Genomic DNA, 18,296 nt, shown 5'->3' with positions numbered 1-18,296 from the left:
CCAAAAAAGAAACATTTAAAACCAGTTTCCATTCCATTTAAGAGAACAGCTCAAACAAACAAACAAAAAACCCTTTCGAAACTCCACAAGGATGTGAAAGAACTTCCCCCCGACGAAAACTACAGTACAGCGCAGGCACTAATTACAGGGAAGCAAAGGTGGACGTTAAACATTGTTTGGCCATGCATTCACGAGCTGCTCGTTGGTGCGCGCAGGTGTCATGGCGATCGCTCGATGTAGGCGTGGTTTCGTGTGTTTGTTTCCGTTGAATAAATACAGTCAATCGATCTGAACTCAGGACTCCGTTCATCTCTAACAGGTAGAACTGATAGAGGCCTTATCGCATTCCCGTTGGCATGATACGTTTTTTTTTTCCTGTCGTCGTTGTCCCTGTACCTCGCCCTTCCCTCCCCTTCTTTCTCTATCCCTCCCATTCTTCCTTCCTTCCTTCCGTTTGGAGTGGTGAGGGAGGCTGCAGTCTCTTAGTGTTTGTCTTTGGGAATTACCTCCTCCCGGGGTTTGGCACCCCCAAAGATGGCCGAGTTGGGGTTGGCCACTTGGTTAAGGGGACCTGCCACTGTACGCGGCTTCAGCTGTAGCTTCGGCCTCTGCGCTCTTTCCTCTGTGGAAAAAAACAACAATTGAGACATTAGATGTTGTTGAGTCATTTAGGTAGTGTCAATAGAGTGCCGAAGTGATGACATCACTTTGTAGGACAACTCGGAAGCTAGTGGCGCATGGGTTCCCTCGGTCGAAAAGCAATGCATTTTCCCCATAGACTTTTGGAAAATCGCAAACAAATAAGATCTGTGTTTAACAAAGAGTTGTGACCCTTACACGTTTTGTCTATCAAGATAATCTTTACAAGTTAATCCAACATTTATACATTTTGAAGCCTATATAAAGATTTTAAAAAACACAATCAGACACAATAAAGTTTAAAAAAAATCACAAGCAGGTTATAACTGTGTGTTTTATGTCAGAGATCAAAACGTGAAAATATTTAGAGGCTTTGTTCACCGCAGACCTTATTTCAGGCGATTTAGCAAAAACCCATTCAAAAATCCCATAGGCTTTAGAGCGAGGGAACCGTAGTGCTAAAATGCTAACTCACTTCCGCGTTTTGACCTACAGAGTGACGTCGTAACTTCGGCACTCTATAACTTTACTTGAGTTCAAAATGAAATGCTATCTGCAACCCACTTTTCTCTGCGCAAAGATTTGAGTGAACAGCACTTAAAAAAGGGAAAAGTTGGGCGAAACTTGATTTGATTAAGTAGGAATTGACTGGACCATTAACAAGGCAGTATTTATTTGAGCCTCAACTTGCTGGGAACTATAACTTTTCAACTGTATAAAGATTATTTGGCATCAATTATTAAAGATTTTAGAAAAGCTGCAAAATACCTTAAAACAATAGTAATTTAGGATATAACGCAGCTTTTCTAAAACCCATTATTTTGCATTACAATTGGTTAACATTGTGGATGCTGAAATATATTACAATTCTTATTCCTAATATTTTCAATAACCGATAAATTGGTAACACTTTACAATAAGGTTTAATTATTTAACTACATTAGTTAACATGAACAAAGAATCAGCAATATTTCTATGGCATTTATTAATATCAGTCAATGTAATTTAAACATTTTACTAATACATTATTAAAATCAAATATTGCATGAACTAACATGAACAAATGTATTTTTTAAGTACCATTAACAAAGACTAATAAACACTGTAACAAATGTATTACTCATAGCTCATAATCCTTCAATTAAACCTTATTGTAATGTTACACCAATAATTTTATACTATTTTGCCTTAGTTATAAAACAAACAACTTTAATATTTGCTTTGTTTAACTGAAGGAAAGAATAGGCGTCAAAGTTTTAAAACATAAACTACTCGGTACAGGTACAGCGGGGCCAAAAAGTATTTAGTCATCCACTGATTGTTCAAGTTCTCCTACTTAGAATAATGAGAGAGGTATGTAATTTTCATCATAGGTCTACTTCAACTATGAGAGACAAAATGGGGGAACAAAAAAAATCCAGGAAATCACTTTGTAGGATTTTTAAAGAATTTATTTGTAAATTATGGTGGAAAATAAGTATTTGGTCACCCACAAACCAGCAAGATTTCTGGCTGTCACAGACCTGTAACTTCTTCTTTAAGAAGCTCTTCTGTCCTCCACTCGTTACCTGTATTATTGGCAACTGTTTGAACCCGTTATCTGTATAAAAGACTCCTGTCCACAGCCTCAAACAATCACACTCCAAACTCAACCATGGCCAAGACCAAAGAGCTGTCGAAGGACACCAGGAAGAAAATTGTAGACCTGCACCTGGCTGGGAAGAGTGAATCTACACTAGGCAAGCAGCTTGGTGTGAAAGAAATCAACTGTGGGAGCAATTGTAAGAAAATGGAGGACATACAAGACCACTGATAATCTCCCTCGATCTGCCCGTGGGGTCAAAATGATCATAAGAACGGTGAGCAAAAATCCCAGAACTACACGGAGGGACCTGATGAATGACCTGCAGAGAGCTGGGACCAAAGTAACAAAGGATACCATAAGTAACACACTACACCGAGAGGGACTCTAATCCTGCAGTGCCAGACGTGTCCCCTGCTTAAGCCAGTACATGTCCAGGCCCGTCTGAAGTTTGCCAGAGAGAATATGGATGATCCGGAACAGGATTGGGAGAATATCATGTGGTCAGATGAAACCAAAATAGAACTTTTTGGTAAAAACTCAACCCGTCGTGTTTTGAGGAAGAAGAATGCAGAATTGCATCCTAAGAACACCACACCTACTGTGTAGCATGGGGGAGGACACATCATGCTTTGGGGCTGTTTTTCTACAAAGGGACAGGAAAACTGATCCATAGTTAGGGAAGAATGAACAGGGCCATGTATCGCGAGATTTTAAGCCAAAACCTCCTTCCATCAGTGAGAGCCTTGAAGATGAAACGGGGCTGGATCTTCCAGATCCCAAACACACCGCCCGGGCAATGAAGGAGTGGCTCCGTAAAAAGCATTTCAAGGTCCTGAAGTGGCCTAGCCAGTCTCCAGACCTCAACCCCATAGAAAATTTGTGGAGGGAGTTGAAAGTCCATGTTCCCCCGAAACATCACTGCTCTAGAGGAGATCCAGCTACAGTGTGTGAAAACCTGGTGAAGACTTACAGGAAACGTTTGACCTCTGTCTTTGCCAAAAAAGGTTATGTTACAAAGTATTGAGTTGAACTTTCGTTATAGACCAAATACTCATTTTCCACCATAATTTACAAATAAACTCTTTAAAAATCCTACAATGTGATTTCTTTTTGTCTCTCATAGTTGAAGTGTACCTATGATGAAAATTACAGACCTCTGTCATCATTCTAAGTAGGAGAACTTGCACAATCAGTGGCTGACTAAATAATTTTTGGCCCCACTGTATATTGTGCGTCAAGGTAACATTAGCCATTTCTACTAATACATTGATATAGATTGGTGTACAGCTGAAAATCAGAGCAAGCTACTACATTTTGCAAAAAGAGTTAACATGTTCCTTCTGTTGATGGAGTAAACTGGGTCTATATTGATTTCATGTTGACTTTAAAGAACACATATAAGGCTATCTGCTCTCATGAGAATGAATAAATCTGCGAGACCGTCAGATGGTTCTCTAAAGTCTGTCGAGCCTCCACGAGGGGGAGGTCCACCCCCATCTCTGAAGCGTCCCATGCCTCCACCCCCCCTTCTGTCCGCCGGGCGGCCGCCTCCTCGACTCCTCCCACCCATGAAGTCATCATCTCGAAATCCTGTGGGAAGCGGAAAGGAAAGGCATGAGATGCATCACTCTCCCAATTCGCTGCAAAGTTGTGCCAAAATACTGATCCAGGAAAGGCTCTGGGCAAGAAGTTAAAGGGATAGTTCACTTTCAAATGAATTGTTGGTATGTTTTAGCTTACCTCAAGGGCATCCAAGATGTAGGTAAACGAACAGTATTTATAGCTTTTACCTCTAACCACAGCCATGTCCAAGTGATCTGAGTGCGCGGGTGCTTTGTGGCTGTGGTTAGAGATAAAATCTATATAAATACTTTACTTTTTCCTCACACAAACCGCTCGTTTCGTGTCTTAGGCCATCAATGTGTACTTGCATGTACGAGTCATTAAATCATGTTTAATTTTGACTTCTCTGTGCATGCTCTTTGAGGTGGTGACCATAGACCTGCATTATATGACTGATAGACAACACCGGTTTGACCGAAAAATGTCAAAATTGAAAATACTGCGGAAACAAAGACACCTACATCTTGGATGCCCTTGAGGTAAGATAAAACATACCAAAAATTAATTTCAAAGTGAACTATCACTTTAAGACTTGAGAGAAGCCTGATCAAAGATCAGTATTTATAGACAACTTAAATTAGGGAGGAAATTTGACTTCACTGACAACATGACTGATGGCAATGAGATGGAGTGCCTGAGATCAATGTGCAAAAATTAACTTGAAATTAACTATGAAAAAGCCATTAACAAAACACAAACAAACAATACCAAGTACCCTGCTGATCCTGTGGCTCAGTTATTTCTGGGAAATATTCGGGCTTACTTTCAATGAGGTTTAAGTTCATTTTGACTCCCTCAATTTGTAAAAGAGAGTGAACCATGTTTTCTGTAAAAGGGTGAAAGTCACAAAAATAATCAATGTAAATTATTTTTCACCCCAAAAACAAGTTTAAAATTTGATTTTGTTGTAGTGTGGAAAAAAAGTACACTTTGTACTGAATTTCTGCTGATTTTATTCGTTGTTAAATAATAATAAAGTGCCCAGACATATTACTGAGCTCAATTGTAATGAAAATGTCACAATAATAATCATTGTTATAAATTTTTTTCATTAAAATTGAAATTTTCACTACAAAAAAACACTGCTTGTCCAAAACTATGTCCTAAAAAGTCATTCATAAAATTAAGATAATGTTCCTCAAGCTCCCTTGCTTACAAGGTGTTCGTCGAATATATTTATTTGTCAACATGTTTTAAGTTCATGTTCAAAAAAAGAGGGACACTTCTGAACTATCTGTGGTAAAAGCATTACAACAGATGTGTCCTCAGATTCCTGCTAAAAATAATAATAATTGTATATAGAGCCAAAGCCCAAAATGATCGAATTCTTGCCCATTTCACTCTCCGCACCTCCTCCAGACTGGTCGTAGTCGTCCCTGGGGTCACGTCCCCCTCCTCGGCCCCCACGTGAGCCACCACGGCCTGAAAGGGACAGGGGGGGCTGTTTAATAGGGGCAACAACTCAAAGGCGAGATCAGGGTGAAAGAGAGGCCCACCCAGATAACGCATCTACTGAACCAATCAGGTCGTCAGCCGAAACTGCGCACAGGAAGACGCCAGCTGGCCTATCAGAAAGCCCTCCGCTTGTTAGAGGGGAAGGAAAAGGATCTAGGAAGAGTGTTTCTACTGAGGGGTGAAAAACAGAGCAGAACAAAAAGATCTAAAGATGAAATGAACAATGAGTGTGAGAAGCCCAGCTAAAGAAAAGCTCTGTGTGTGTAGAGCAGTGAGAGGTTCGGCAGCAATATACAAGAAAACAAAGCAGAAGAGTTCAGAATAAGAGACAGAAGACACAAGGTATTATTGAGCCTTGCTTAGGGACCGGGGGTCGGGCCAAAACATCACAATATCGCATTACTTTAGGAATTTCAACTTAGTTCCTACTTACTACTAATGTAGCAAGTAAAAGATAAAACTGCTCAAATGCGTAAAAACTGGTAAAAAACAAACAAACTCGAAAACATAAAATGTGCCGAACAAATCTTTTTCCTAGTCAATTCATTCATTTCGTTCGTTCGTTCGTTGAATGAACCAAATGACACGAAAAACTAATTTGTTCATTTTGATAAACGAGTTCGAACAGGAGAGTTCACAGAACAGAGCAAGGCGACCATTTCAGCTTATAAAACTTCAACTTTGTTTTTTGTTTTTTAAATGAGCGATCATTTCGCTTGATCAGACCTTTATGCCGTGTATCCACCAAAGAGTTTTTAGCCAGCTGAAGACGTCGTGGTTTGGGCGCTTGAGAGCGTTTGGGCAGCGCACAGTTTTTTCCGTTGAGACGTTGAAAACCAAACAAAGGCGAGCCGAGTCGAGTTAGTACTGTGTAGGTGAAAAGTGCCATAAGGTTGCATCGAAGGGTAACTTCACGTCTGCTGCCATGTTGGATCCATAGATATAAACAAAATGCTTCCGTGTGTTGTCGCACAGACATCGTCACCGTCTTGCTATCTCTCCCCGTTCTGCGATTGGTCCCCTCGCTGTTGCGAAAATCTGGTCCATGGTATCCAGACTGCCTTACAGCGTGAATAAAAATCACGCTGCGCAAAGGCAGTATGGGGAAACCCAGGCTAATATATCATTACATTTGAATGAAAAACACAATTTATATTATCTGTGACGGGAACACTTCCGATTGACAATCCCACTGTAAATAAAACCAGACCACCCAGCCCTAACATTGCTCATTTTATTTAAAACACTTCAATATTTAAAACGGCAAGAACTTGCAAAAAAAAATATCCACAGAAAAGCATGCTACAATGTGAGTAAACAGTAGGGCTGGGTATTGAGACAAATTTCACAATTCGATTCGATTTACAAGCTTGCAATTCGATACGATTTCGATTTCGATTCAATATCGATTATTTTGGATATCAGTTACAATAAATGGCAATTTTTCTCAAGGAAATAAAATCTCTTTACTAATGCTGTAAACTATGGGAGTCTAGTTGTAGCCTACTAGGCTTCATTAGCCTAATATGAAGGTAATAATGAATGAATCACTTCAATTACACTTTTGTAATAAGAAGATTATATGAAATATAAACATTTAAATGGTGGCTGTCATAAAAACTTGTCAGGTTTATTCAAATATGCATTAAATATTGAAGAACATTAAGATTATAATGCATATGTAATATAGTGTATATATTTAGCAAAATGCTCCTCTCTAGAGTTATTTTTTCTAGCTGACTAACGAGTGTATGTGGGTTTTCTGAGGTAAATATGACGATACACGACATTGATTACAAGCTGTTTTACTGACGTCTTTCCACGGTTGAAACGCTGAGCGAATCAATGTGACATGATACGGATTTCGATAAGTTGTACTCTATCTTTTAACACACTTTCAGATGCTCATTCATGTTTATTTCGCGCTGTGACTGGAAGAGAGATCAGCGCTGCTGCTTCTCCAGAGCGATCTCACGCCACAGCGCCAAAACTCTGTTTTTGAATTTCTAAAGAAAATAGACGTAATTTGAAAATTGAGACTTTGTTTCATTTCAATAGTAACAAAGGACAAAGATTATTGCGAGTTTTTGGATGCGCGCAGCCGCGATACAATGTTCCACACATTCAAATGAAACAGGATGACTAATCGATTCTTGAGATTTAAGAATCGATATCGGTTTGTAAAAATGAGAATCGATTAATATCGAGAAATCGATATTTATTACCCAGCCCTAGTAAACAGCACTAACAAAAGAATTAGACACACACAACCTCCTAAGATAAGATAGAAGAAGAGAGAATAAGATAAGAATAAGCACAGAAGACTGTGCTAATGAATGACAGCAGTATCACACACACACACACACACTACCTCCTCCTCTGTCGTCTTTCCGGAAGCCGAAGCCTCCAGCGCCGCGTTCTTGCTTTCGCCCCTCAGCGATGTCCACCCTCAAAGATCGGTCGCCTAGTAGCTGTAAAAGAACAGTCAGGAACACAACAAATCACACACAGCACAGTCCCGTTCAAAAGCTTGGGGTCGGTTTGAAGTTTTTCGGGGGGAACGTTTATTATGCTCACCAAAGCTGTATTCACATTTCTACAATGTTTCTACAACAGCGGTGCGTCAATGTTCACGGACCTCAAACTAGTGAACGGTGCATTCATCACTTCTGCATTAGATGATAAACAACTGAATAAAGTGTAATAAGTGACTTACAGCGCCATCATACGTCAAAGCCTCTTTTAGAGATTCCAAGTCATCAAACTCTACATAACAGAAACCTGGAGCAAGAAAACAATTGACCGTTTTAGCAAATGCGTTTCCCTTAGGGTCAGGCCCTTGACTTGGCCATAGCTTGAGCCACATCCTTCCCATTGTGCAACAGGAATGTAAACTAGCCACACATTTTGAGGAATAATTCATGTATGAAGCACAAAGTTGAATGCTTTCCTAAAACCAAGCATGAGTAGTAAGCAAACACAGCGTCCCACATTAAACATGCACAGACCGGCCCACCTTTGAACTTGTCTGTCTCTTTGTCTCGGACTAGTCGGACGCTCCTGACGCAGAGGTCTTTGAAAATGGCATCTATGTCTCCTTGCACTGTGTTGAAGGGCAGGTTGCCGACGTACGCTGTGTAGGGAGGCTCTGAGGGAAGTTCCTTCTGCTTTCGGGGTCCGCCTTGGCCACCGCCGCCACCTCGGGGTCTGCGGCCCAGAAACAAACAACCTGGTCAACACTGTATCTTCAAGAAATAACAGGAATATGGCTAAATTATTGGTCTATAAATGTGAATCATCGGTTGATCCTTCATCCGATGATTTTGCATAATACATGACGAAAGAACCTCACACACACATGCACAGGAGTGAGTCAAGCTGAACTGCAGTGGTGGATGGGTGTTTTCCCTGAAGTATCTGAATCACACATGGGTGCTATATTAAGTGAGCTCTTTAATCTGTGAAAAATCTTGCTTCTGATACACATTTCTTAAGGGTACATATCATGCTTTTAAATCATTCATTTTTACATATAAATCATACATTTGTGGTCTATATATAAAGCGAAACTGCAATGCTTGGGTCTGAATTCCTCATTATTATAGCTCCACAGGCCCCTTTTCTGATGTGCGTCTATGGGCAACCCGTTTTGAAGCGGCCCCTTTAAATAAAAAGGAGATGTGTCATACCCCGCCCACTCTCCAGGTCCAACTCCACCCCGTTCAGCCATTTTTGTAGTTTGATTAGAGATGCACGATTACAAAGAGTCAAAGAACATTTTTATTCACACGTTAACAAAATGTCAACAAAGGAAGATGACGAACCTGCAGAACAACAATACATTCATATGGATGTATTGCAATGGCAATAACTGTATTGTGTTATTAGTGAAAGTTGGTTATTTCTCTTGTTAAAACAAGCACACTGACAAGATAAATGACTACGGTCTAATCTTACCACTAAAAATCTGTATTGATATGATACGTTTAGAAAAGCATCAGAAAACACAGCAGCTAAATGACCATTGATGAAACTCAAGAACAATAATACTGCAGACGTGTAACGTTACTTCAAAACAAAAACAAAGAAAGACAAAGGTACTGCTAAACCATGACTACCATGTGTTTTAAGAAAGTAAAGTACTTTATTTTTATTAACGATATTTACAGCTTATCGAAATGCTCTGTTCGTTGTCTCCAAAGATAGAAGGAATTGACCCCTCATTCAGACGAAGTCGATCGGCAAACCCTTCTTTATACTGGCTGAGGTTGCTGAAGTGGGAATCCTTGAAGTGCTTCAGGTCACTACATCCAACGACCGAACATTTTGACTTGCCCTCTCGTAACTTCTGCATCATTGAGCTCGGACTACAAAATCGGAGCGAGAAATAATAATGGCGGATTGATCGAAGTGTTGGGACGGTAGTAAATGTCCTTATTTGGCAGTTCCAATGTAGATACTGTGACGTAATTGTTCAAAATACGTCATAGAAAACAGAAAAATCTGAACAGGTTGAAAAATATGACCAAAACAGAATATAAAGATATAAACGAAGCACCTGAAGAGAATAATTTCATCTTTTCTGTACTTATAAACACTCCAAATATACAACAAAATGCATTTAAGGGCTAAAAAAGTGGATTTAGCATGATATGCCCCCTTAAATTGTTGACCGGTAGAAATCGGCATATACTTTCACTGATATGAAATATCTTTACATCACTGACAGAAACGAACTTATACAAGTAGGAATATATAATTTCCATTGCGATTTATACATACATAAGTGCAGATTATTCTAACCTTTATATTAAAATGTATCATCTTTTATTTAAATTACAATACTAAAAAAAGTGGCAAAGTCTTGATTTTGGTTGATTTTTGGTCCGTTTAGTTCCGGTCTTTATGAAGCCCCTCCTTCTGAAACGCACAATGTGCCCTGATTGGTCGGCTGGAACAGTGTGTTGTGATTGCTCATCCGCTACAAACATGTCATTTTGAAAACGTCGCACCCAAGTTTCAACACGCTACTAATGCAACTCAACCAGTCCTCACCCCTTTATTTTGTGCATGCCTTGGGCAAAAAATTATTTAAATGAGGACTATTGTGACGTTCGTTCCTGGATGACTATAATATCAAGGAATCCTCAAGACTACAGCCTAAAGGCCTGTTCACATCGGGACGAATTTCACGCGCAATGTTCGCCGACGTTTAACGCCTTTAGACTAAACAAAGGGCGCCAATGTGAGTGTGCACAACGCACAAAAAATGCCTCGGGTTCGTTTTTTTTTATTTTGACACGTCGCATCAAAAACTATCCGACCAATGAGATTGGCGCTTTTGCTCACGTGTTTGGAGCTTCTGAAGTTAGTAAAACACAACTTGGGGGCACTCAAAACACAAAGCGGTCTTGCCGAGCACACAACACATACAGGACGGAGAAGAATATCTACGCCAAGTAGCGTCGCCGTCTGCACAGCCAGGAAGAAATTAAACGAAGAAGATGCAAGGCAAGATGAATGTAGAGCTGCTGTTCTCGTTGGTGTTAGAACAAAGAACTATATGACAAACACGACAGGGACTACAAATACAAACATCTTGATAAAAGAGAACTGTTATGGAGTGGTATTGCACAGCAAATGGGCGCCATCTAATGTCAGGGAATGAATTTGCTCCATGTTCAGCAAAAATCACTTGGGTGTGAACTCAAAAAACGTGTTAAAACACTGGCGAATAAAGCGCGCTGATATTCGTCCCGGTCTGTACGGGCCTTAAAGAGCCCCTATCATGGATTTTCGAAAATGACTGTTCATATGGTGTGGAATATAGCTCTAAGGTAAAGATTGCAAAAAGATGTATATCTGAAAGTGCACCGTATATAAAGTTATTGTCTTTCAAAAGTGAGAGTCGACTCTTGAGTCTATGAAATCAATTGTTTTTGAAACGAGTCATTAGCTGGTTCGTAGTGACGTAGAGACATAATGGCCGTGCCCAGTTACTGCGCGCAGACGGAAGTGTAAACTTGAAGTCTACACATTCAAATACTTCATCATAGCATCATGTCGAGAAGACGCTGTGTTCTACAATGCAAAGATAGTTCAGCCACTTTGTCTTCATTGTCCAGGGACGAGCATGTGAAGAATCGGTGGTTAGAGTTCATATTTGCAACGATACCACAACAGTATAGCCCAATTGTGTTCTCATCATTTTATTGACGAATAACGTTAGTTCAAAAGCATAAATGAATTCAAGTGTGGATTCGCAAGCGGTTGTTCCTGAAGGAGGGCTCAGTAACTCACTTACCCAGTGTATGTGGATCAGCTTCCTCCTCCGAATCACAACCTGTAAGTATTATTAATAATTGTTGCTTTTATGGGTTTTGAACGGTTTTGTAGCGTCGGGGTGCGAGGAGGGAAGGCCCAATAAGTATGTGTGTGCACGTGTGTGTGTAAGTTACGCTCAGCGCAGCTTCTTGGTCTCCAATGTCATTTTTTTTTAAATATGTGAAATGTTTGTCGCTGTTATTGGAGTTGTCATAAAGAATAGAGTAGTACTGCAGTGCTTTAGTAATATGTTTATGCGTTATGCTAACAAACAATAACTGACTGGGTCTGTCATCTGACCAATCACCGCCGATTAGAGTCACGCAAAGGAGGCGTTTGGAAAAATGAGTCGTTGTACGAATCATTTGGGAGTCGGTGAGCAAATCAGTTAAAAATAAATGCATATTATAAGACAAATAAAGTTTTTATCCTTGCATGCATGTTAAACTGTTTTTGGGAACTCCCAAAACAAAAATAGGAACATTTCAAATGCTACGATAGGGGCTCTTTAATGGAGGCGTTTTCAGGGAGTTCAGAAACAGTTCACACTGATATAGAGAAGAACTCCCTAAGGACTGACTTTGTAACTTTGCAGACCCTTTTCATGATCAAAAAGCAAGACATTTGAAAATGTAAAAAAAGCATTAGTCCACTTTAATGATTGAAGATGAAAATTGCTTAAATCAAATATCAAACTAACAATTATAAATATTCAAGTAATCACAGTGCTAAAAAAAAGAGGAAAGGAGTATTATTGAAACAAAGCATTCATTATCTGTTGACAAGACTTCTGTATATATTTTGAAACTGGCACTTCTGTCAGTCTACATAGTGGACAGATACCAGCTGATGCAAACACTCTCAAAATGACCACGTCATATTGGCTTGGCCCAATACCGGTCTATCACTGGTGAAAAAAAGTGACAAATGCAAAAGCTATTGGACAGATGGAAAGTGCTATGAACAAAATGTACTGAAAAATCTTCTCACATTATGTTAGTTTACTTTCAGTAACAGTCGATTCTTGTCCATACGAAGCAAATCTGTGTGAGCTTCCGCTGGGCTCCAGTATGCCAGAGAGACATTCCTCTGGTGTCAGACCGAGGCCCGAAACAAGCATATAGTGTGACTTCTCCACTTCACCTTAGCCCAGCATGTCTGATGGTTTCAGTCCACAGCAAATGATAGATTACTGCTACTGGGTCCTCACAGAAATCATCAACCTCAAGAACACATTTGACATCAAAACCTTTAAGTGCAGTGGTGGTACAACGGCTCAGAGGCCAGATGGAAATACCACGGTCCCCTGACCCATATATTAATGACAGACCATAAATCAAGCTTGTAGAGATCGTATGACAGCAGTGTCAAATTGGCTGATTAACAGGAGGAGGGCAAAACATCCATAGAACTGATGCCCTAAAACACTAAAGTGTCTTAATGCATTAAGGCCCAGTTTACACCTGGTATTAAAGGTCGGGTAGGCAATTTTTGGAGTGGCTAATAAAACTCATAGGTGCATTTAAACTTTCAATAAAGCGTAGCTGAATAATTTTTCAATCTCATGCATTGCTTTACTTCATCAATCAGTTTATAATATCTGAATATTTTATATTGAACTATTCTATTCATAATAAATTAGTTACATTCTTTTAATTTTTGTAGGATATTAGTAATACTAGTTATGTTTAAATGTGTTTCCCAGCATTATTTACCATATGTCCTTATTAGATTGCGTTTTTAAGGGGTTTGTTTTGCTCTTTTTGTGATATCTGGCAACCCGCCACCCTGAGCTTTAATCAAGAGGAGTTCAGAAGTGTCAAGTTCATCAAGTTCAGAAGTGACTAGAAGGAGAGCAGCAATATGAAAACCAAACAGCAGCTACTGTTGGTGTTGACTAAGTTGTTTAAATTATACACACCTTAGAACAGTGCGTCATTATTAGGCCATAGCCCGGTGAACGCCACGCTCCCTCTCAGTGTTCCCCATGCGATTAATTTGAGTGTCAAATTGTAATAATCACTGATCGAATTCTGATCGATTGCTTTCGGAGTGTAGACGATACTCATGTGCTTGAAAGTGGACAAAAGCGACGGATTAAAACTCCAGTTGTAAACGGGAATGCGTCTCCCTCATCTACTTGTGATCCGATCGACCAAAACACTAGAGCCCGGCCGATATTAGGCATTTTCCTAACTATCAGTATCGGCATTTATAATGGCCAATAAATGAAAATAAATTTTAAAAATGCAGGTGTGGTGATTCATGTAAGGGTGGCACTGCCAATAAAGCACATAAAAGCCGTCACAAAGAACTGGCAAAAGTAATGATTGTGAATACATCAAATTAGGGCTGTCATACGATTAATCACATCCAAAATAAAAGTTTGTGTTTACATAATATGTGTGTAGTGTGTATAATTATTTTGTATATATAAATACACACACATGCATGTATATATTTAAGAAATATTTGCGTGTATATACTTTATTTATAAAAAAAGTTATATTATACATAAATATTTGATATATTAATAAGACATTTTTATATATTTTTAGATATACAAAATAATTATACACACTACACACACAAATATATTATGTAAACACAAACGTTTATTTTGGATGCGATTAATCGCGATTAATCGTTTCACAGCCCTACATCAAATATAGCAAGGAGACATTTTAATTGTTTATTAATAAGTGTTTTCAGTCAGTGTCGCTGCCAAACTCAGTACAACCTACAGATGAAGCATCCTATATACAAGCCAGCAGATGAGCCCAGAATATGAACAGCAGGATGAGCGTAATTTATATTGGTTGAAATCTTTCATATTCTGGGTTCATTTGCATCTGAACAGAGTAGAGGCGTTAAAATTATTAATTTCTATGATGCATTGCGATACGGCCATGGACAACTCGGTGGCGATGCAACAACAGACCATAATCGATTATAGCCGCCGTTATAGCCTACATGCGTTTCTCTGACGTCATTCGACGGATACGCGCTTGTCTCACTAGCATAAAATGGTGGGTCTGTGTGTGTGTGGTTGGCAGGGCTCCAGACTGCGACCAAATGGTCGCATTTTGCGACCAAAATTTGAGAGTGTGCGACTGAATTTTACATCCAGTCGCACATGTGCGACCAGTAAATTTTCCGCACGTTAAACGCATGGTAAAGCGTGGAAGGGGCGCGTCAATGAATCCGTGACAAGAATAGCACGCGTAAGCGTCTGTGGGAAGGAGACGGAAACAAATATCACAACCTGATGTGCGTCTGAGCAATCAGCGATCTATCGACTCGTTAGTCGTCACCTAGCAGCGAATGCAAACAAAATGAAAGCGGAACGAAAATACGCCACTCATGTATGATTAGGACCGTGGAGCAGCAGCTGCGATCCGAACCATAAAGCCCCGAACTTGCCAGTCGCGGGCCGATCTCGCTCACGCAACACTGTTACTAGGAGATCCAGTGAAGAAATCCATTGAATTCGCCTCAGAATTAATAACATCAACACCACGAGATCCAGTGAGAAACACTCCGATTCGGCGCTGAGTTCTGTTATCAGATCAAACAGCGCTGACGTGGAAACCAGGAGAAATACTTATAGAAGGCTTTCAGTCCACAAATCAGCCTAACAGAACCATGGATTTAGGCTAATGTAGTAAGTTAACTCTAACCATAAATATGATAATGTGTAAGAAATAGTCAAATGCTTACAAGTAGCCTACTACACATCTTTTCCCAGCATTTCAATAATATCATATATAAATGTTTTATTTTTTTTGTATTTTTTATGTGATTACCAACACATTTTTTGTTCAACCTTTAAAGATTGTCCTAAAAAGAAAAATTAAGATGTTTGAAAACTCTTATTTAAACACTAAATAATACCATTGTAAATAGTAGGATGTTTATTGGCTATTTTCACTCTATGTACATATTTTCACTACTTTTATTAATTAATATTAAGACATTATAAATCTGATAATAACTAAAGTTAATTTCATCTACACCCTAAATTAAGCTTAGTGATTTATTGTCAGTGCTACCAAATTTTTTTTTTTTTTTTTAGAACTCTGGAACCCTGTGAAGTTTAAATAAAACAACATATCATAATGTTAAGTCTATTTATTATTAAAGAATTTGTCATTATTACAGTTATTTTGGGGAAAATTTGAATAATTGCATTGCAAGCTGAGTGTGCCCCTAAATTTTCTGCTTGCGCTCCTAAAATTTTCAGTCAGGGGCAACAGCGCTCCTAGTAAAAAAAGTTAGTCTGGAGCCCTGGTTGGTTTACAGAGTTTGTGTAAGCATTGTTGTAACTTAAGTCACAACTGATTTTTAGCATTTACTAGAGTTTATTAGTCCTATCTCCTGTAAGCCTAAGTTTTGTTTGACTACATTCAGAAAGTGTAGGCCTACTTTCTTGGAGCAAATAAAATAAGAAGGGAGCTCATATATCCAACTGACAGTTTGTATTCGTTGATGAAAATGTAGCCATGTGCAGTAACATTGCAACACATCGTGATATCAGATTGAATCGTTGACATACTTGTATTTGATTTGAATCATGAGACCAGTGACGATAGGTTTCATTATAATGGTTTTCTATGGGAAAATGTTTAGAGTGCAAGTTAGGATGTTGAATTCATATTTAAGGCGCATATGTTGTCTATATTATATAGTACGCATCATCACTAAGATGTGTATGTCCTGCATTTGGAAATCGTCATTTTAGTAGTGTTACACTCAGAAGAGGAAGGCTTTTTTCCCTCTATGTGGGCATGTGTGTGTGCGTGAGAGAGATCAGGGAAACCAAAAGGTAAAGAACCCAATTAACAGGTTTGAATTCATCACACATGCACTTGCTTTCTATTTCTATACTCAATAAGTGATAAATGTCACGCATGTCTGTGAAAGGCAGCGTGCACGTATGAAAGTAAAGACATCTGCATGACATCAGGTTGATCTGATGGAGGGAAAACACAAACTGTGTTTATAAAACTGGACATGGACTTATATGCTGCTGATCCGAGAATACCGTGAGCGGGAACTAAACCAGCATGCACATGTTTGTATTCATGTCACTTACATGATTCTCCAAAGTACATTGAAGAGAACATGTCCAAAAAGGTGAAGGTACCACGGTATCTTTCATTAATAACACTCCTCATAAACAGCAACGTAACGTGCGAATCGAGAGTGATATATAGAGGGGAGTCAGTCAGACCCCAGTTCGAGGCCCAGTGCAGATCGTGTTAAAACACGCTGTCGTGCTGCTAAAGCAATACAATTATGATATCCATAATCATATTCAATAGAGACAAGTGAGCAGGAATGCTTCACATGAAGCCCACGGACAGTGAAATGCGGAGTCGGCCGCGAGACATGAAGCCCATGTGGGCTGAGTTTCGTGCCCGGCCTCCATTCATCGTAGCGGGGCTGCGTGGCCTACACTCGCTCGAGCTCCCGCAGAACTGCGCTCACACACACAGACCCACTTCCTCCTGTCATACACGCTCTCAAGCATGCTCTACCGCTGCTCTGGTGCGGGTTTCTTACCCTCTTCCTCCACCGAAGCTCCCGTAAGCCCTATCCCGGTCATCGTAGTTATCGTAATCCGCCATTGCCGAAGATGCTGTCCAGAGAAAGCAGCAGCCTGACGCTGAAGGACCCCAACATATACTGCTGCGGTTGATAGCTGTCCACGGCGTGCCTGAAACATGACACTTGACTTTTTATAAAACATTTTTGAATAATGATAGACTATTTAGGTAAGAAATATTAAAATGAGACGTGTGTATATTGATTTTGGAGGATGTATCCAAATGCAGATTTTTTATGAGGAATTTGGAAGATTTTTCAATCTGGCAACGGCGAGTAGACTCGAGATGCGATCTAACGTGGATCCACCAGTTCATTGTTTTGGACGAACCATAGAGGTGGGGATTAGATTCTTTGATGCTTTGAATCTTTTAAATCAGTTCACACAATAATAATAATTATAATTCGTTTCCTGATTCGTTTAGTTCAGAGACCATTTCTGTTACGGTGGTGGGTTGTCGACAAATGTGCACACGAGTAATTGAATCCTTCACTCTATTGGCAAGTCGATTGCAACCGAAATAAGTCTTTGCTACCATTTGCGGGCAAAATAGACTCCAATAAGAGGCTTTATGCACAGCTGCACTACTTCCTGAACTTCAGCCAGCTCCCTTGTTTCCTGTCTGCCATTATTGGGCAAAATTGATTAATTCAGGTGTGTCTGATTATTGTTGCCATGACTACTGAGGTCAAGCACACCTGAATTAATCAATGTGTCCAATAATGGCAGACAGGAAACAAGGAGCTGGCTGAAATTCAGGAAGTAGTGAAGCTGTGCATAAAGCCAATTAAAGGGATAGTTCACCCTAAAATTAAAATTCTGTCATTAATTACTCACCCTCATGTCGTTCCAATCCCGTAAATCTTTCCTTCATCTTCAGAACACAAATGAAGATCTTTTTGATAAAATAATCAAACTTTCCATTCCTCTATAGACAGCTAACACTACAAACCATAACAAACTAAGTGTCATAGAGGGATAGAAGGTTTGCGGATTTCATCAAAAAGATCTTCATTTGTGTGAACGAAAGGCTTATGGGTTTGGTGAGTAATTCAATTAATG

The 18,296-nt window shown here is 39.5% G+C and overlaps 1 protein-coding gene across 4 annotated transcripts in view; it reads right to left on the bottom strand.

Moving 5' to 3' along the window:
• eif4h (eukaryotic translation initiation factor 4h) overlaps positions 1–18,296 on the bottom strand; it is a 113,385-nt gene that overhangs the window by 1,637 nt on the left and 93,452 nt on the right. The window contains exons 2-8 of one of the 4 annotated variants that reach the window (XM_039660108.2): positions 17,192–17,345; positions 8,319–8,509; positions 8,019–8,083; positions 7,674–7,773; positions 5,180–5,269; positions 3,665–3,814; positions 507–622 (exon numbers count right to left, since the gene is read on the bottom strand). In XM_039660108.2, coding sequence (XP_039516042.1) covers positions 507–622; positions 3,665–3,814; positions 5,180–5,269; positions 7,674–7,773; positions 8,019–8,083; positions 8,319–8,509; positions 17,192–17,256 — 777 coding nt within the window. In that variant the 5' untranslated portion in view covers positions 17,257–17,345. Of the gene's footprint in view, positions 1–467; positions 623–3,664; positions 3,815–5,179; positions 5,270–7,673; positions 7,774–8,018; positions 8,084–8,318; positions 8,510–17,191; positions 17,346–18,296 lie in introns of those variants that run through there. The other 3 variants (XM_039660109.2, XM_089120967.1, XM_039660110.2) reach the window with 3 other exon arrangements.

The sequence above is a fragment of the Pimephales promelas genome, chromosome 16 (assembly GCF_988280905.1).
Source record: "Pimephales promelas chromosome 16, fPimPro1.hap1.1, whole genome shotgun sequence".
Classification (NCBI taxonomy): Eukaryota; Metazoa; Chordata; class Actinopteri; order Cypriniformes; family Leuciscidae; genus Pimephales; species Pimephales promelas.
This window is presented reverse-complemented; position numbering and strand designations above follow the sequence as displayed.